General features: G+C 54.3%; 8 protein-coding genes across 8 annotated transcripts; 5 read left to right on the top strand and 3 right to left on the bottom strand.

Annotated features, from left to right (window-relative positions):
- Window positions 1-46: 46 nt before the first annotated feature.
- On the top strand, window positions 47-737 carry IWZ02DRAFT_378566 (transcription elongation factor Elf1 like-domain-containing protein; the record flags this gene model as incomplete). Its single annotated transcript, XM_066764994.1, has 3 exons — window positions 47-91; window positions 297-435; window positions 514-737. Coding segments are annotated over 3 exons (408 nt in total), but the record flags the coding sequence as incomplete, so codon positions are not given.
- Window positions 738-2,150: 1,413 nt separating this feature from the next.
- Window positions 2,151-3,812, bottom strand: IWZ02DRAFT_452163 (uracil phosphoribosyltransferase). Its single transcript, XM_066767571.1, has 4 exons — window positions 3,364-3,812; window positions 2,937-3,295; window positions 2,712-2,883; window positions 2,151-2,653 (listed from the first exon to the last, which is right to left on the bottom strand). The coding sequence occupies exons 1-4, from the start codon at window positions 3,516-3,518 to the stop codon at window positions 2,602-2,604; spliced, it is 738 nt and encodes a 245-aa protein (XP_066622225.1). The 5' UTR covers window positions 3,519-3,812; the 3' UTR covers window positions 2,151-2,601.
- A 554-nt stretch (window positions 3,813-4,366) lies between these two features.
- IWZ02DRAFT_378367 (wings apart-like protein regulation of heterochromatin-domain-containing protein) lies at window positions 4,367-7,213 on the top strand (the record flags this gene model as incomplete). Its single annotated transcript, XM_066764988.1, has 2 exons — window positions 4,367-4,645; window positions 4,901-7,213. The coding sequence occupies 2 exons, from the start codon at window positions 4,367-4,369 to the stop codon at window positions 7,211-7,213; spliced, it is 2,592 nt and encodes an 863-aa protein (XP_066622224.1).
- A 601-nt stretch (window positions 7,214-7,814) lies between these two features.
- IWZ02DRAFT_452159 (rheb small monomeric GTPase RhbA) lies at window positions 7,815-9,588 on the top strand. Its single transcript, XM_066767570.1, is given in 5 exon segments — window positions 7,815-8,318; window positions 8,476-8,615; window positions 8,836-8,964; window positions 9,031-9,540; window positions 9,553-9,588. 4 exon segments carry the CDS (start codon window positions 8,264-8,266, stop codon window positions 9,268-9,270), a joined length of 564 nt encoding a protein of 187 aa, XP_066622223.1. The 5' UTR covers window positions 7,815-8,263; the 3' UTR covers window positions 9,271-9,540; window positions 9,553-9,588.
- A 2,604-nt stretch (window positions 9,589-12,192) lies between these two features.
- On the bottom strand, window positions 12,193-12,636 carry IWZ02DRAFT_433309 (uncharacterized protein; the record flags this gene model as incomplete). Its single annotated transcript, XM_066766285.1, has 1 exon — window positions 12,193-12,636. The coding sequence occupies one exon, from the start codon at window positions 12,634-12,636 to the stop codon at window positions 12,193-12,195; it is 444 nt and encodes a 147-aa protein (XP_066622222.1).
- A 300-nt stretch (window positions 12,637-12,936) lies between these two features.
- On the top strand, window positions 12,937-14,020 carry IWZ02DRAFT_490761 (Alpha/Beta hydrolase protein; the record flags this gene model as incomplete). Its single annotated transcript, XM_066769687.1, has 3 exons — window positions 12,937-13,166; window positions 13,256-13,920; window positions 13,989-14,020. 3 exons carry the CDS (start codon window positions 12,937-12,939, stop codon window positions 14,018-14,020), a joined length of 927 nt encoding a protein of 308 aa, XP_066622221.1.
- A 662-nt stretch (window positions 14,021-14,682) lies between these two features.
- Window positions 14,683-15,664, bottom strand: IWZ02DRAFT_271836 (uncharacterized protein). Its single transcript, XM_066763506.1, has one exon. The coding sequence runs from the start codon at window positions 15,494-15,496 to the stop codon at window positions 14,735-14,737; it is 762 nt and encodes a 253-aa protein (XP_066622220.1). The 5' UTR covers window positions 15,497-15,664; the 3' UTR covers window positions 14,683-14,734.
- Window positions 15,314-17,893, top strand: IWZ02DRAFT_452146 (glucose-6-phosphate dehydrogenase). Its single transcript, XM_066767568.1, has 8 exons — window positions 15,314-15,602; window positions 15,764-15,836; window positions 15,903-15,923; window positions 15,991-16,335; window positions 16,385-16,667; window positions 16,716-17,000; window positions 17,051-17,422; window positions 17,471-17,893. The coding sequence occupies exons 1-8, from the start codon at window positions 15,559-15,561 to the stop codon at window positions 17,578-17,580; spliced, it is 1,533 nt and encodes a 510-aa protein (XP_066622219.1). The 5' UTR covers window positions 15,314-15,558; the 3' UTR covers window positions 17,581-17,893.
- The last annotated feature ends 115 nt before the right edge of the window (window positions 17,894-18,008 follow it).

Genomic DNA, 18,008 nt, shown 5'->3' with positions numbered 1-18,008 from the left:
GCTCGGCACCCGCCGCCGCCCCTGCTCGCGCTGACCCTCCTCCCAGGGAAAACGCAAAAAGTCTTCGCGCGGTCCCGTCGCGCCCAAGAAAGTACGTTGCCTCCGCTGCCCGTTAGCCAGCCCAACACGACGCGAGCAAGCAAGCAAGCAAGCAGCAAGCCTTGCCTGTTGATCGCGTCACCGGCGGCAAACCACAGTCCCAAAACGGGTTGCCACTACCCGATGCTCGCACAAACTCTGCATGGTGGCAGCGACCGACATTGTTGGCTAACCCGTGGCTTGCGCCTGTTTTATAGAAAGAGGGTCTCGCAACCGTTTTCCAGTGCCTCTTCTGCAACCACGAAAAGTCGGTGACCATCCAAATGGACAAGAAAAGCAACATTGGAAACCTGCAGTGTAAAGTGTGCGCTGTCAACTTCCAGCAACCGATCACGAGTAGGCCTCCCTCCTCAGCGTGTCGCCTCCATCTTCCGCCGTACATATCAGGACTAACCGCGTTTCGTTCGTGAACAGGCATCTCGCAGCCTATCGACGTCTATTATGAGTGGGTCGATGCGTGCGACGCCGTGGCGCAAGAAGAAAAGGACGATCGTGCCGACCTGGCCCTGCAAAACAAACGTTATCGCGAGTTGGACACCATGACAAGCCGCGACCGGACTGCCGCGACTCGGCCACGCGATGATTTTATCGACGACGACGAAGCCGATGGCGAGGCGGACTATGCCGATGACGACTAGAGCCACGTGAGAATGTAAAAGTTATCTTGTGATGAAGTTGTGGGAGAGGGTCAAGAGTTGTGTTCTGGAGCACAGGGTCAAGGGGACTGCAAGGAAAGCGCAAAATAGCAGGGAAACGACTATCAGGCAACGGACAAGAAAAAGGTGTGGCGACGGCACCGCCCATCAAGCAGCGGCCTCATCACCGATTCGAAAAACGGTCGGCTGGCCGGTTGAACTGGGATGGGGATTAAATCAGCAGCATCTTTGCGTGGAAAGCAACGCCCTGGTTCCTGGATCGACCGAACAAACGTCCCTGCACGGTCATGGGAGGCAAGATGGACATGTCAGGGATGTCTTTGGCGTTTTGGGCGTCTTTCAGGTACCGGTAGACAGGGAAGGCGACGTCGGCCAAGTCACATTCCCTTTCCTTCACCAAAGCACAAGCTCAGGGGCAGCGGGACAAGGGGTCAAACGGGGATTTGTCCCGCCTCCACCACAAAACCAAGATTTCAACCTTCGGTTTGGAACGCGTCAAGGTCAAGTGGCTAGTCTTCAGGTACCGCGCTGGGAGACCCTTTTCGTACCGATACCCCAGATGAGCGTATTGTTTGCTCTTTTACATGTTGTGGCATCATGTGGGAGTTAAGGGTTTTTTGTATGTCACCATATCAATCCGTTTTGCTTTCTTTTCAGTGTCTTTGGGGTCAATCAAAAGGCGGAGAGCATTCAAGCAAGCAAGCAAGCAAGCAAGCAAGCAAGCAGATTTCTGAGAATCTCAACCACGCACTTCTCCACGCGTCGGTCTATGTCAACAAACCCATACCAACCACCTCCCTCCCTCTCCCCCTGTCCTTCACAATCCCGGTACCATGTTCCCCCCAAGCCATCCGGGTCAGCCACCCCTTGACCCAGTCAGGCATCAGAGACACTTGCACACCGCTTCCCTACCATACCTACCTACCCACCTACCTACCTACCCTTGGCCACTGTTTGGGCACCAATTGAAGGTACTTACCGACTCACCTACCCTAAATGCCTCCCGCAACTCAATCAACGCCACCCCGTCGTCTCGTCTCGTCTCGTCTCGTCTCGACACGGGGTCGACGCTCGCGTACACATCCGATCTGTTGATAGGACGGCATTCCTTGAAAAAGACAGGGGTGGGGGTAAAGGGGAGGGCTGGCGTCACTGGCAGCGTGTAGGTACATAGGTCGCGTTGGGTCGCTGGTGGTCGGAGAAGTGGAGAGGAGAAGGGAGGGGAAGGGAAGGGAAGGAAAGGAAAGGAAAGGAAAGGAAAGGCATGTGACTAAATAATTTCAGAGACTGGGTGTAAGACGGAGAACAAGCAGGTAGACGGTAGTCTTTTGTGCATGCTTCGTGGCATCATGAACGATCAAGGGGCATATCCTTGGAACCAAACGTGAGAAATTCAATGCCATGCTTGCGGAAAAGACTCTACGTGCACCTTGGCTCTTCGATTCGCATCTCACTTTTCCATCTGATGCTGCTATCTTCTTCTCTCATCACTGTCTCCATTATCATTTCCAATTTTATGCATGACGCAAAGTTGACCTCTGTGCAACTCTTTATTCTTTCTACATGGATGGTTTCGAGTTGGCGCGATCCCATCCGCCACTGCCCCTCTTTATATACACGTCTCAGCCCATGATCCTGACGCTGTAAAGGCAGGCAGCCGCTGAATGCATTTGTTCGTTCCAAACTTGGTGCAAGATGCAAATTTGGTGCCAGTTGGAAGATAGATACCAAGAACCAAAGTGAGAATAATGGTGAGAGCACAGGGAGAATGTCGCCTCAAATGGCAGTCAAAAGCCGATAGATTGAGGGGGATATATATGTCGTTGGTTTCTGTGAAGCTGGATATTCACACGGTGTAGAACCTGTCACCAAAGTCGCCGAGGCCGGGAATGATGTAGCTAGATCGACTTCGTTAGCTGGGAGACTGGTGGAATGTCACGTTGGCTGGCAACCCACTTCTTTTCGTTCAATCCTTGATCCACAAACGCGGTAATGACGCGCAGCTTGGGGAATTTCTCCGCAAAGTTGGCAGCGCCTTCGGGGCTGGCGATGAGGTTGAGGAAGAGGATGCGCTCCTCAGGCACACCGCGCGACTTGAGGACTTCGACGGCCATGAGGGCCGAGCCACCTAGGAGTATGTCAGCCTTGCTCTGCATTGAGTCTTCAGTGGCCGTGACGCACCCGTTGCCAGCATGGGGTCCAAGAGCAAGACCCATCTGTCTGAAATGTCCTCGGGCAGCTTGTCATAGAATAGCTTGGGCCTGGCCGTCTCTTCATCGCGCTGAATCAGAATCTTGCCTATGCGCACCGAGCGACAGCAGTCGCGCAGCCCTTGCTCCATCGACTCGCCCGCGCGCATGATGCTCACGCCGCAAATCTTGCCCTCAAACTTGACACCCGAGTACTGGGTACCCAGCGGCGTCGTAATTGTGTGTTCTTGTACGGGCAAATGGTTCAGGCCTTCCTCGACCAGTAGTCGAATGATGCGGTTCGAGTAAAAGATGAAGTCGGCGCGGTCCGTCTTCTTGTCGCGAATCATGCTGTAGGCGCGACAATGCTGGTGGTTAGCCTACCGGTAGGCAGCCTCGAGGCCGTTGGGGGCACGCACGTCAGCAGGGATATCAGCTGCGGCGTCTGCGGCAGGATGTGAATGTTATCGTGAGACACCTGGGTCGACACGGTGGCCGTGGGCTTTTCGCTCTCACGGCGGTACTCGGGGCCCATGCATTGGGATGGGGCTTGTTGAGGAGGAGTGCTAGTCATTGCGGCGCTGCTCGGCTCACGAGAGTGAAGGGGCGTGGTGGTGTTGAAGGATCGAGGAGCTGAGCAGAGGGTGAGCAGGCCGAGAAAGGCAAAAGGATCTGTCTGCCGCGAGTGTTGAGAGCACGGGCAGAGGACGAGGTGGAAGAGGGAACGGAGGAGTGAGAGGCGAAGAAGTAGTCACTGGTACTGGAGAGCAGCAGGTAAAATTTTGGAGAACTATTACGTGAGGGCAGAGGAGAGGGAGAGTGGAATGGTGATGATAGATGCTCGTGCATGGCCTGGGGTTGGCCGTCGGCCACGGCAGCCCACAGTCGATCAATCCTGGACCCTGCTTCACCGCCCGCATGCCCGCCCGCCGCTTGGGCGCCGCATCCGCCCAGAGGTACGCCAGCTTCGTCAACAAACCCATCCAACCGACTCTTGTTCTCCAAACGGCCTCCAATCTCGCCCTCATTTCGCCCTCTTCTCCGCAGCTCACCTATTCTCGCTCCCGACCTCTTTTGCGACTCAAATTCTGCCATCACCCGCGACGTCCTCACCACTCGCGCCTCTCTCCCGCTCCGCGGCGCGTCAAGTCTCACGTCGCCATCCGTACTTCCAACAAACCGCTCGCCCTCCTGATTCACGCGTCGGGAATACCAATCCGCCGTCAACGTCCTCCTCTATAAAATGATCTGAGTTCCCTCGTTTGCCTCCAAAGCTGCCATTGCTGCTCGAACATGGAACCTCCGCAGCGCCGCAGGAAGGTGGCTACTTATGGCCGATCTTCACGCATGCCAACCACTTCAACCACCTACAACCTCTTTGGCGATGCGCAATCCCCAGAAAAACCGCGCCCTACCAGACCCATGCCGTCAGAGCCAATACTGAAGAGGCCAGCCAAAGTTGGACCTGCCGCAAGATCCAAGGCGGAGTCGGCCTCACTCTCGGTCTTCGACTTTCCCTCATCTGAGGACGAAGGGATAAAGGCAAAACCCAAGCGCGCCATCGCAAAGCTCCCTCGGCGGGCTGAGAAGGGCGTGGAAGGACACGGCGCAAGTGAGGACTCTGCTTCGGAGCAACTGAGGCGCGAAGAGGCAGTGGCCGAGACAAAGAGATTGTCGGCAAAGAGCAGTGATACATCCATTGTCAAAGGTGGGGGTTCAGCTTCGAGCATCACCAGTGTCAACGGTTCTTCCGTCCAAAAAGGGCTTCGCCGAAACAGAGTCGCGGTCGAGATTCCGAATTTGCCGGTCCGCAAGTTGGAAAAGTCAACCTCCAAAAGATCTCTGCCTGCGGATGACTCCCAGGTCACGGAAGTCGAGGGTCGCTCAGGCGTGGAGGAACGGCCTTCAAAGGCATTGAAGAGCACGCGTCAGGACAGCCCAAGGAACGAAGCAGAGGTGAATGCTCATACAAATAAGATTGGTCAGAGGGGAATTCGCAAGCGAGACACCACAAATTCCTCAAAGGACCAGGGGCACCGGAAAACAAGGTCATCTGCTACCGTGTCCGAAAACGATCCCACGCCGGAGTCTTCATCAGCTACCAAGGTCCTCAGCATGGTCAGATCGCGCCGCACTCAGGCCAAGCCGGAGAGTATTAGAACTGCCATGTCCAAGGGAAAGTCTGCTCCAGCTTTGCTACAGCAGATGCTCCCGTCCCCGGAAACCAAGCCATCTAGTCCTGCGGAGCCTATAGTGTCTACTCCGATGCCTGAGCTATCAGATGACGAAGGCGCAAATATGTCGTTCCCCGCAACGCCACCAGCCCGAACATCAAATTCACCGTTTGGAACGGTCACGCCTCGCCAAAACCAAGCTTGGAGCAAGTTGCTCGATTTTACGGAAAAGTCAAGCCCCAGTGTGCTCCCTCTTGATGATCTTAAAATCGCGAGCACAGTTAAGCCAAATCGATCTCGAATGCAGCGTTCAGCATCGGACATGACAACCACCACAGCTGGGGCTCAAAAACGCCGCTTGATTGACACCCTGAAGCAGAACGCGACTCAGGATGAAAGCAGCGATGAGGAGGATGAGACGATGTTTGATGAGGAAGATCTTGTTGCTTTCAATAGCGCCAGTCAGTCGAAGCTCAAGCAATCTTATGGAAAGGACTCTGGAAGTTTCGAAAAGCTTGGAAGCTCGCAGGAGGCAACTTCCTCCCAGCCCATGGCAGCGGTTGCGACTGGACCTAAGCACACCTACTCCAACACCAGAAGTTATCTTAACGACGGCTGTCAAAACGATCTTTTCGACATTCCAATGTTTGAAGAGCTCGCGCCAGTTCGCAAACCACTCGTCCCACAGGATGACGACCTTGAAGATAGCACTAGCGGCATGCGCAACATCCATGAGCTTCGAGCGGCCGGCACAGCGCGGCGTGTCGTGGACGATCTCGAGGCACTGCTTGACGATATCGAGGATGTCAGTCCTAAATCGACTTCGCGACGTCGCAGCGCGCTACTGGAATTGTGTCAGAAGCTTCAAGACAAGAGCTATGTGGCGCGCATGGCTGAGCATTGTTTGGACCGTCGACTCTTTGCTTCCCTGGCAAATACAAAGGATCCTGTCCTCGGGTTCGGCATGGCGTCGGCGATCGGAATTGTGGTCATGGAAGAGGCACCCCGGTCCACTCTAGAGGAGATTTATCAGACTGGATGCTTAGGCACCCTGGCGTTTTTCTCAAAGATGAACACGGATATCAGCAGGATTGCAAGAGATCGGAAAACCAACATGTCGAGACTTGCACAAGGCTCTCTGGTTGAGTTCCGTGATGCCATCAGCGGAATCATTTGGCCAGAGAAAACTCCCACGATCATCTCTCCAGGATCCGTTGCTCTGAAAAGCTTGGAAATGGTGGTACGCAAGTTGCGAGAGAATGGCAATACAGACGATCTCCTTGGTTACCAAAACCTTGCCGATGTGGCCGAGCTTGCCCATGGGCCAACCCAGAAATTGTCGAATGCTTCGGCGACCGAATCAGAGATTGACACTCTTGAGCTCGTCCTTTCCACTCTTGAGTCCGCGTCTATCAATGCTACCGCATGGAAGGCTCGGAGTGATGAGTCGATGGATCAACTCGTCACATCAATCGATGCTTTGCTCGTACCGGAGTCGTCTTCTGAACAGCTCGACGCACTGGCACGAAGGCTCATTCTCAACATCACAAACAACAACCCGAAAAATTGCGACGTCTTTGCGAAAGACTCGCTTGTGCGAAACTTGATGCGGTCAATCGACACCAAGTTCCAGGCTCTGAGCGCTGATCTGGACGAGTTTGAGCACATGAAGACTGTCGAACACCTGATCCTCTCCTGTGGTGTCCTGATCAACCTTGCAGAGTTCAGCGACCGTGCCAGAGCGGCAACACTTGGCGACGGTGACGAGGTTCTCGATTCGTTGGTCACCACCTCTGTTGTCGGCATAGAGAAGGCGGCGCAGGCGGAGTCGATTGACGTGGCACACTCGGGCGTAGCATATGGATACCTCACCGTCTTGCTGGGCAACCTTTGCCAGAATGCTGCGATCAGGGAGAAAGTTCGCGCGAAACTCCCAAACCAGCGCTTCGACGTTCACATCCGCGCGATCCACCAGTTCCGCGTCTTCCACCAGAAGGTGGATGGCGAGGCGTTTGAGGGCGACGAAGGAACCGAAGTGTGGACAACGTTCACGGAGCGCCTGCAGGGCGTCATTGACCGGCTCAAGAGCTACTAAAGCAGACCGGACACACGAAAGAATCAGCAGACTTATTTCCAACAGACCAACCATGTGGTCAACAACTACGGGACGGCGTTGGTGAACAGGGCGGCTTGAACGAACCACAACTTGAATAGATACCCGATACCCAGGATGCATTCGATGTACATGCTTCTCTTTCTTTTCTTTCTTCCTCTGTCCGGCTCCTTGTGGCTGAACTGAAAAGTTTACACGGCGGCGGCTCTTTATTCTTTTCTTGGTTGCCATGGTTGGGGACTATTTCTAGGAAGGTCGTCGATAGGAGGACTAGCAGAATAGACACACTTGTTTGACTACACTACTCTACTCTACGTTGCTAGTACCACATGATGAGTGAATGGGGCTGAAACGCGGGGCCTCGTGATGTCGTCGTCTATGCGATGGCAGAGTGGATTTTATTCCTAGAGTCGAGGCTAGTAGGATCAGAGGCGTCGCGTACAGGTAGGGCGAGTAGCTATTGCAGGCATGGTCGGTTCGGTGGTGGGCCGAAGCGAGGGGCGACGAGTTGTTGGTGTAGTAAAGTACCCAGTTACAGGGTCGCCGTAAGGTAAGCACATGTCACTGGGGGGAGTCGGCGGGACGGGAATGGCCCGCCAATGGGCTTGGCTCGTTTCCATTACTCGATCAAATGCTTCAACGTCCAGTCTTTTTCACGTCGAGAACCGACCAGCGAGGTGCAATCTTCTCCATCGTCACCAGCAAGAAATCTGCTCTGGACCGTCACGGCGAATTGAGCTCCTTGCATGACCGGAGCGCCTGTCCGGGTGTTTTGACCAGCTACATCATACATACATAGCTGCCGTCACCGCCGCCGACCAACGGTCTGAGCGGAGCCGGGCATCAAGGCATCCTGACGACTTACATATTCCTCTGCCACGCCCCAGACTCTTTCCCTCTCAGCTCGCACTCGTCTCAATCGCGTGTGCCACCGCCCTCTCACCCTCAGCTTCACTCGCTTTTCTCTGGCTCCCTCGTCCCACCGCTCTCTCACTCGCATTCTACCTACAGCACACTTAGCTCGCCGCAACCATGCCAACTCCGCCCAAGCAACGCAAGATCGCCATTGTTGGCAGTCGCTCCGTCGGTAAACCACCACTGTTCCTTGTTCTGATTCGCGCAAACCCCTCTCTGCCTTTGAACTTCGGGCCTCTCCCCGCGCCGACATCCATGCCGAGCGCAGACAGATGGGGTGATGTGGAAGGAAGGAGGGCTACGTTTGCTAACTCTTTGGCGCTCCACAGGCAAGTCTTCGCTTACGGTACAATTCGTCGACGGCCACTTTGTCGAGAGCTACTACCCGACAATCGAGAATACATTTAGCAAGTTGATTCGGTACAAGGGGCAGGACTATGCCACGGAGATCATCGACACGGCAGGACAGGTACGTGGTGCTACAATACAGGGAACGGCTTTGAGGGAATGGGCACAACCTGGAGAGAGAAAAAGCAAGAGCATGGGAGAACGGTGGCTTCGGCTACCAGAAGAAGTTACTCGAGCTTTCGCATGGCAGTTGAGGTGCTCGGCATAGCTGCAGACACGATATGCCAATGACAAGAGGCGCAAAGAGTACAAGGCTAACACGCGGCGGCGCACTGCAATAGGACGAGTACAGCATTCTCAACTCGAAGCACTTTATCGGCATCCATGGCTACATGATTGTCTACAGCGTTGCATCCAAGCAATCGTTTGAAATGACGCGCATAATCCGCGACAAGATTCTCAACCACCTGGTACGCTCGCCGCAGCAGCCAATCCCCATTATCAGGCCTGCGCATTCGCTGACACGCAGCACACAGGGCACGGAATGGGTACCTCTTGTCATCGTAGGCAACAAGTCCGACTTGCGACCCGAGCAGCGCCAAGTCAGCGCCGACCAGGGCAAGTCGCTGGCTGAAGAGTTCAAGTGCGCATGGACCGAAGCCTCGGCGCGGTACAACGAGAACGTTGCGCGCGCATTCGACGCCATGATTGCGGAGATTGAGAAGAGCCAGAACCCGGGCGAGCCCACGGGCGGCAACAAGTGTATTGTCATGTGAGGGGAGGGAGCACTGAACCTGCACACGCTCGAAAGTATCACCTTGTACGAGTGAGTGGTGTGGCGGGCGTTATTGCTCTGCCACAACTCACGGCTTCCGGTTTACCGGCTGGCTGGCTGACTGACTGACTAATTGATTGAGACGGCATGGATGAGACGCCACGAGATGAGATTGATGTTATGGACAGGATTCGGTTTGGTTATGGGCGGGTCTGGGCTTGATCTGGATTTTTTCTTTTCCTTTTTTTTTTTTTTTTTTTTTTGTTGTTTTGCGGTGGCAGACTTGTTTTGGTTGATTGGTTGATTGGTTGATTGGTTGATTGGTTGATTGGTTGATTGGTTGATTGGTTGATTGGTTGATTGGTTGATTGGTTGATTGGTTGATTGGTTGATTGATTGATTGGCTGACTGACTGACTGACTGTATACCGAGCGGGCGCCCGCTCTGCCTTTGCCAGCTTCAGCGCATGCGTCTTGCTGTCCAGATGGACTGAGAATTGGGTCTGTTTGTTGGGGGATTGTTGTTCTGCAGTTTTCCTTTTTCTTCTTGCACGGTAGACGGCGCTGCCAGGGGTTCGCTACTTTATTTTGGGGTCGTTTGCCAGGTGTTTTGTGTTCTTGTTCTTTGGTTTCTACTCTTCTATGCTTTCGAGTCGATCATTCTTCTTCCTTCTCGCTTGCTCCATGGCCGAGTCCCATCACAGTGGTGGTCGCTGTCTGTTTGCTGCAGCGTGGGTGTTGGCCTACATGACCGTCACTGTCTCCTCCATGGGCAAGCAGGCGTTGGAGCGCTAATCAGTCCTTATCCCTAGGCGTCACTTAATCCCCATTCCTTTCGAAGACGAGGTCCGCTTTTCAGCGTGTCAAAGCATGCTCAAAAGCGGTGCAGACTGCGGACAGGCCCGGAGCAGCATCACTCAGCTCCTGAGCACCCGGGGAGATGTCAATAAACCAACTCCACCAACAGCATCTGAAAACAATTGGGAGCAACGGAGATGGAGATACGATATCTCATGAATTTGCACACTGGTGGTCTTGCCCCCATCTTTTATGTTGTTTCAACTACACATTCCCACCAACAGTTCCTCTCACGACCGTGATTCTCGCATCCAAAATTCCTCCAGATGAGCCAGCATTTTACGCTGTTGCCGTCGTCGTAATTTTTCTTCGCCTGACTAGGTACCTACCAGTCAGATACATGCGGACCCAGCCAGCCCCTTCCCCCCCCTCCCCTCGCATCAATGTTCGCGCGAAGGTGCAGTCGGTCAGCCATCTACCCATCCATGTCCCCTCCCCCCGCTTTTTCACATGCTACTACGACAAAGATGACGAACGACAACGTGTTTGCATGAATAGTGCGTGCATGTGTGATGCCCAGTGGCTCTGCCTTTGTTGGCATTTTGTTGGTTCTCTGAGGACCTTGCAGCAGCTGCTGCAGCAGCAGCAGCAGATGGTTCGTTGTGTCTGTCTGCCTGCCTGCCTGCCTGCCTGCATCGCATGCCTGGCTCGCTTTTCGGTCTAAGAGGCAGATTTGTTGGAAAGATGAGATGGGTACGAGGAGGAAACGTGTTGGATGGATTCTCCCGCGCAGTGATTGATCTCTCCGTGCACGTGTTGTCCGTCGTCAAAGTAAAGCAGAGAAAACCTTTGAAACTATACACATACTCCAGTTGTGGTCTGATGAGAGACAAAAGAAGGCCCTGGAGGTGGTGGTCTCTTGACGTGCGTCCATGCGTGCGTTATGTAGCATTGATGAATAATTGTCCATGATGCATGTAAGGATGTACGTACGACATGTGTCGTCTTTTACAGCTCTGCCGTGTATATATACCTACATAGAGATGTAGTGACAGACATATGGACACCTCAGGCAGCCGGCCCGATGCGTTGGATCGGACCGCAAGGCCCGCGCGGCAGCAGCTTGGGCGCGGCGGTCGGAGCTACAGTGACGCGCCAAAAGTATTAGCGATTCCGGATTTTTGCCGGTTGCTCGGCCAAAATACAGCACCCACACTGCTTAATAACTAGCCACCTAGGACCTTCATAGTGGTCTTGATTGGTGTTTTAAGTGTAAAAATGGTGTGTCTTTTAAGTTTTTTATTTTTTTTGCTGATCTAATACTTCGTGTGCCACCCCTCAGCCTTAATGAGTGCCTCTACCCGTTTTGGCATACTCTCCACCAATGCATTAAGATAACGCTATGGAATATCATTCCAGGCAGTCTGTAGTGCCTTGCCCAGTTCCTCTCTAACATAATCTTTCCCCCCCTTAAGAGTTAGGAGGTCTGGTCTATTGTTTAGTATAATAGATTTAAGGTGAAACTAGAGGTGCTTAATCGGATTCATGTCTAGTGAATAGGGTGGCCAATTAATTATCAGTATAGCGTGGTCTTTAAACCACTGCTTAACCTTTTTAGCTTTATGGATAGGGGCGTTATCCTGCATGAATTCCATGCCTAGTTCCTATAGAGTAGGGATCATTTCGTTGAGCACCTAGATGTAAGAGTTAGTAGAGTAGCCATTCTTCTTAGCCTCTAGGTCGCGCTCCATAACCACTAAATCACTGCGACTAAGTGCACTAGAAAACGCAGCCTAGACCATGACAGATACATCCTTTCCTTTTTTATATGTATCCACCATATCCTTGTCCTATTTCTGGTCTGGCGTGCGGAAAACCCATACCTATGTTCCGCCCTTTTCTCTTTCGGCAGAGCACTCGTTACTCTAGATGATTTGTTGCCATTACTTAATCGTCTAATGCCTACGCGCCTTAGCCTAAGCAAGATGAATGGCCGCATGAGTTAGTGTTAATGCGGGACGCTTCGCCGCGCGCCATTTTGTAATCCCATACCGCTTTAAGATACGGTAGTAGGTGGTCTTTGAAATTGGGAAGCCGCATTGTTCTAATAGTTGTAGGTAGGTGTCCTAGGGGTGGAGTCGCGCTTCGCGAACGATAATGCGTTCATCATGAGATGTAGTTGCCTTGGGCCGACCGGCGCGCGCCTTAGATATACCGGTGTAGTTAGGAGTTGCGTTCTTTAAGGTGTATTGAACGGTTAAATCTGGGACGCGTAGCTCGCGTGTAATTGTCGCAGGTTTCTTGCCTGAGAAGTGTGCCGAAATGATGAGTGCCCTTTGGGTCGAAGAGAGTTCCTTCTTAGGCTGCTTATTGCCAAAGATTGGCCTTAAAGGATTGCGTGGTGCCATAATTGTGGTGAAGTGAAGGTGGTGGGTGTACGCGACGCGAGTTTCGCGTGTCGCGTCGCGGGGAATTCTCGCTAATACTTTTGGCCTAGAACTGTAAGTAGTACATGGGACGGACGGCGGAAAAGTCGTCCCAGCTGCCTGACTCATCAAGAACTGTTGCATCGTCAATTTGCAGACCGGGCACGACTCTAACTATCTACCTACCTACACGTATCTCGCATCAGCCATCGAACACCTTCAGCTACACGCCTTGTTTAGCAGCTGCGGACGGATAGCGCAGCACCGGCCTCGACTCGCTCGGTCTTTTATTTCTGCTCGCCGCCGACCTTCGTCGACCCCATTTTTTTTCGACCGCCAAACGCGCACTTCTCGAACTCGACATTCGTTGCGACGTACTTCTGCACTTCTGCCTGCACCACGTCAATTGGAATCGCAAACGCAATGCCTCACCTCGCTCGATCCATGGCTTCGCCATTGCGCGCTCTCGCCGCGCGCCCGTTGACGACGACGACAGCGACGACGACAAGAGCGTTCGGCACAACGCGACCGCTCGCGAGCTTGAAGCTGGCATACGAGCTGCATGAGCCGCCCAAGGCGGAACCGAGCACCGGCAAGTCGGCGTCAGAAGCTGCTCCGATATTGATTACCCATGGACTGTTTGGGTCCAAGAGGAACAACAGGAGCATTAGCAAGTACGACGCCCACTCTTATATTGAGGATTGTAGACGGCCATGGTCTGCTGGGGTCTGGCGAAAGGAGGCAGACTGACATTGGAGAACAGGCAGCTCGCGCGCGACCTGCGCCGGCCAATTTACGCGTTGGACCTGAGGAACCACGGCGACTCGCCCCACGACCCGCGACACGACTACGTTGCCATGGCCGAGGATGTGGAAGGATTCATGGACGAGCACCGCCTCAATGGCTCGACGCTCATCGGACACTCAATGGGCGCGAAGACAGTCATGACAGTCGCCCTGCGCAAACCGCAAATCGTCCGTGATCTGATTCCCGTTGACAATGCGCCCGTCGATGCGGCGCTCAAGAACGACTTTGCGGCATACGTCAAGGGCATGAAGGCAATCGATGAGGCCCGTATACTCAAGCACAAGCAGGCTCACGAGATCATTAAGCCGTATTGTCCTGACCAGGCGGTGGAATGGTTCCTCTTTGCCAACATGAAGCGCCGCGCCGAGGACGAGACGCTTCACTTCACGATTCCGCTCAACTACCTGGCAAAATCGCTCGATGCCATGGGCGACTTCCCATTTAAGAGCCCCGACGAGGCCAGGTATGAGGGACGCACGCTGATGGTTAGGGGCACGCAGAGCCACTACGTCTCCGATGAGACGTTGCCGATCACTGGGAGGTTCTTCCCGCTGTTCAAGAGGGCCGACATCGACTGTGGACACTGGGTCATATCGGAAAAGCCAGAGGAGTTCAGGCAGGGTGAGTCTTGTTCCAGGCCGTTTGATCGTTTTTGAGGAATTGCCAAGCTAATGACGGTGATCTTGCAGCGGTCCTTGAGTTTCTGAAGGAGGACCAGTAGATTAGTGGTTGCAAAGGCTAGCAGCACAGTGTACTGTAGGCACCTGAGTTCATGGTGTCAGTGCTCGGGCCGGCGCGTCGGCCAGCCCAGAGCGCGACAGCGACTTCGCTCGTTGCGCTGCTCGTTTCCGGGCGAGTTTCGGAGGCCAGGGCTGATCAAGGCGAACAGCTGGGTGGAGTCGGATGATTTGTAAACTCTTTTTTTTTTTTTCAGCCAGTTCTCGTCCCTCATCCATCACGTGGGATGACGTTTCGCGAAAAGAGCTTGTATGAAAAAGTGTATGTATAGACTAAAGTAGAAGCTGACGGAGCATTGATGCGACTGGACAATGTTTGGTGGTTCGCCGGTGAGATTTGGCTGAGGAGAAAACGAGGTGGAATCTAGTGAGCTTGACCCAAAGCGGCTACTGGCGGTGCAAAAGAGCAGGCTGGAAGGGGGTCCAGAAGTGCTGGGATGGGCATGGCTGGAGCTCTGGTGTCGTGCTTCGTTGCGGTGGTGGGATGGGGCCGTCCCATGTCGGCTTCGTCGGCTTTCTTCCCACCCCAGTGCCGTTGCACCTCACGCCCGCGGTTGGCTCGGGCGACGTCATGGTTGCCGGGTCCGAACTGAAGACAGTGCGAGTCTCCAAACCCGAGCTTCTGTCCCACGCTGCAGCCCGAGACACGAAGCTTCCTTGGTACTTACGGGGCAAATGGTAGGGAATCCTGCAGGACTTCATTGTAGATGTTTTTTAATGGCAGATGGCCGCCACGGGATTGCTCGGCTGCGCGTCGTCGCGGAGACGGTGGCCTCGTGGTGTGCGCCGACGGGAGCTGTGGTCGCTGAGATTCCTAATAAAGCTACCCGACATGTAGCTACGTACCTGGTTGTCCAGCACCGACGGCGACTTTGCTCCGCTGCAGATAAGCGGAGGTCCGGTCCGGCTGTGTAGCTGTGGTTGCATATTCCGTCCGGAAGAGACACGGACTCGACCTTGTTGGGCTGGACTGAGACTCGAGCTTGGCTGAGGCCGAGGCCTCCAAACGTCGCGGGCGTGTTCGCATTATGACCACAAGCGCTGAGCGAGCAGCAGATGCTTCGGAATCGTCGCAAACAGACGGGTGCATGTGGGCCGTGGGCGCGGAGTTTTGGGGAGTTAAAGTGACAAAGGGCGGGTTGACGATGACTGATCCTTCGCTGTTCCGGTCTTCGGGGCCAATGGATGGATTGAGCTGGACTGGACTGGGCTGGGCTGGGCTGGGCTGGATAAAAGTAGAGGCTTCGCTCTCGGACGGTGCGCGGGGACTCTTTTCGTGAATTGTTTACCCAGTACCTACTTGTACTGTATCGATTTGCGTCACTCCCCGAATAATCTGCAACCCCACTAGTGTCGACCAAACTCCCTTCAACACCCTCCACCCACTCACTGCCTGAGCATCCCGCCCGCCTCCCATCTCTCCAGCGCCCTCCCTCTTCACCACCTCCATCCACCCCCATCCCGCCAGCCAGCTTCACCGTCCTTCTCTCCTCCTTCGTCCATCCCTCTCCCAACCTTCGCCATGCCTGACACCATCATCACGCCCGACGTCGAGCCCAACGCTGGGTAAGTCTCCCTCTTGTCCCGCCCGCTGTCGGACCCCGTACCTTTACTCCCGCATCCCGCGCTACTGCTCGAAGCCGCTGTCAGTGTGACCACAACGGCGAGCTGCCGTCCGACCCGCGCTTCAATCGGTGACGCCATGAGCTAACCGCCGTGCCCCGCAGCACTATCGAGCTCAAGGACAACACCATCGTCGTCGTCCTCGGTGCCTCCGGTGACCTTGCCAAGAAGAAGACGGTAAGCCGACTTGATTCGCTACAAAAACTGTGTCGCTAACAACTTTTTTTTTTTTTTTTTTCGCAGTTCCCCGCCCTCTTCGGCCTCGTGAGTAGCTCTTGTCAGATCCGCCGCCACAAAGGGCCTGTCAGACCTAACCCTTTGAACCCTACAGTACCGCAACAACTTCCTTCCCGCCAATGTCAAGATTGTCGGATATGCGCGGACCAAGATGGACCGTGAGGAGTACCTCAAGCGCGTCAAGTCGTACATCAAGACCCCCACCAAGGAGATGGAGGAGCAACTGGACGAGTTCTGCAAATTCTGCTCCTACATCTCCGGTCAGTACGACCAGGACGAATCTTTCATCAACTTGAGGAAGCACCTCGAGGAGCTCGAGGCTGGCCGCAAGGAGACTCACCGTGTCTTCTATATGGCCCTGCCTCCCTCGGTCTTCATTAGCGTCTCCCAGCAGCTCAAGCGCAACTGCTACCCCAAAAACGGCGTCTCCCGCGTCATTGTATGTCTCCAGGTCGATGAAGAGCCAATCTTGCTGACTCGGACCACAGGTTGAGAAGCCTTTTGGCAAGGACCTTCCCAGCTCGCGCGAGCTCCAGCGCGCACTTGCGCCTGACTGGAACGAGGAGGAGCTCTTCCGTATTGACCACTACCTGGGCAAGGAGATGGTCAAGAACATACTCATCCTCCGGTTTGGTAACGAATTCTTCGGCGCTACCTGGAACAGGAACCACATCGACAACGTCCAGATCTCGTTCAAGGAGCCTTTCGGCACCGAGGGCCGTGGTGGCTACTTTGACGAGTTTGGCATCATCCGTGACGTTATGCAGAACCGTAAGGCATCGAGACCTTTGGTTGAGATATCTGGCTGACATGAAGCAGACTTGCTCCAGGTTCTGACTCTGCTCACCATGGAGCGTCCCATTTCCTTCTCCGCTGAGGACATTCGTGACGAGAAGGTCCGCGTTCTCCGTGCCATGCCCTCCATCGAGCCCAAGAACGTCATCATCGGCCAGTACGGCAAGTCCCTCGACGGCAGCAAGCCCGGCTACAAGGAGGACGACACCGTCCCCAGGGACTCGCGCTGCCCCACTTTCGCCTCCATGGTTGCCTACATCAAGAACGAGAGGTGGGATGGCGTTCCTTTCATCCTCAAGGCCGGCAAGGGTGAGTTTGACCGCAACAATTGAGAAATTAGCATAACTGACGCTTGGCAGCTCTCAACGAGCAAAAGACGGAGGTCCGCATCCAGTTCAAGGATGTCACCTCTGGCATCTTCAAGGACATCCCCCGTAACGAGCTTGTCATCCGCGTCCAGCCCAACGAGTCCGTTTACATCAAGATGAACTCGAAGCTGCCCGGTCTCAGCATGCAGACTGTCGTCACCGAGCTCGACCTCACCTACCGCCGCCGCTTCTCTGACCTCAAGATCCCCGAGGCCTACGAATCCCTTATCCTCGACGCCCTCAAGGGCGACCACTCCAACTTTGTCCGTGACGACGAGCTAGACGCGTCCTGGAGGATCTTCACCCCTCTGTTGCACTACCTCGACGACAACAAGGAGATTATCCCCATGGAGTACCCCTACGGTTAGTGCCAAACTCAAAACTCCAACTTTCCAATGCTGACTCTTGCAGGTTCCCGTGGCCCCGCCGTACTCGACGACTTCACTTCCTCGTACGGCTACAAGTTCAGCGATGCTGCTGGCTACCAGTGGCCCGTCGCTGGTGACCAGCACAAGTTGTAAAGAGAGAATCCAGGGATTTGGACATGACATAGATGGGATGCAAATGGGCTTATGTACTGCGTGATTTTGAGAGATCAGGCAAGGCCAAGCTGTTTTTGGAAGGGGAACTCCGACTTGCGATTGCTGTAACCCCCGGCTTTGCTGCATTATTTTTTTGAAAATATCCGAATAGAAAGATGAATGAATGAGGGGCTCTAAGTCGGCCTAATGATGATTAGATCATTGGATTCTTTCCGTTGCGTTGAGATGTACTGGCGAAGCATTGAGCCTTTCTGGAAGAGTTGGTTTCTAGTCCACTGGCTGAGATCCACTCCAACCGCTGTCCTCACAGTTTTATCCCTGTTCTCATCCTTCCCCGGCTCCCGCACGCCGCGGACAAGGTCGGCGATTGTCAAACCGAACGCCGACGAAATTTTGGTCTCAACCAG

This window comes from Phyllosticta citriasiana (assembly GCF_038021145.1).
Source record: "Phyllosticta citriasiana strain CBS 120426 chromosome Unknown IWZ02scaffold_7, whole genome shotgun sequence".
Taxonomy (NCBI): Eukaryota; Fungi; Ascomycota; class Dothideomycetes; order Botryosphaeriales; family Phyllostictaceae; genus Phyllosticta; species Phyllosticta citriasiana.
This window is presented reverse-complemented; position numbering and strand designations above follow the sequence as displayed.

Excerpts from the sequence above, each read along its gene's own strand:
- IWZ02DRAFT_452146 (XM_066767568.1), top strand. The coding sequence starts at position 15,559 with ATGCCTGACACCATCATCACGCCCGACGTCGAGCCCAACGCTGG. Across the intron at positions 16,336-16,384 it reads ACGGCGTCTCCCGCGTCATT|GTTGAGAAGCCTTTTGGCAA; the intron begins GTATGTCTCCAG and ends CTCGGACCACAG. Across the intron at positions 16,668-16,715 it reads CCGTGACGTTATGCAGAACC|ACTTGCTCCAGGTTCTGACT; the intron begins GTAAGGCATCGA and ends GACATGAAGCAG.
- IWZ02DRAFT_452163 (XM_066767571.1), bottom strand. The coding sequence starts at position 3,518 with ATGACTAGCACTCCTCCTCAACAAGCCCCATCCCAATGCATGGGCCCC. Across the intron at positions 3,296-3,363 it reads CAGCTGATATCCCTGCTGAC|CATGATTCGCGACAAGAAGA; the intron begins GTGCGTGCCCCC and ends TCGCGCCTACAG. Across the intron at positions 2,884-2,936 it reads GGACCCCATGCTGGCAACGG|GTGGCTCGGCCCTCATGGCC; the intron begins GTGCGTCACGGC and ends ACATACTCCTAG.
- IWZ02DRAFT_452159 (XM_066767570.1), top strand. The coding sequence starts at position 8,264 with ATGCCAACTCCGCCCAAGCAACGCAAGATCGCCATTGTTGGCAGTCGC. Across the intron at positions 8,616-8,835 it reads TCATCGACACGGCAGGACAG|GACGAGTACAGCATTCTCAA; the intron begins GTACGTGGTGCT and ends GCACTGCAATAG. Across the intron at positions 8,965-9,030 it reads ACAAGATTCTCAACCACCTG|GGCACGGAATGGGTACCTCT; the intron begins GTACGCTCGCCG and ends CGCAGCACACAG.
- IWZ02DRAFT_271836 (XM_066763506.1), bottom strand. The coding sequence starts at position 15,496 with ATGGGGGTGGATGGAGGTGGTGAAGAGGGAGGGCGCTGGAGAGATGGG.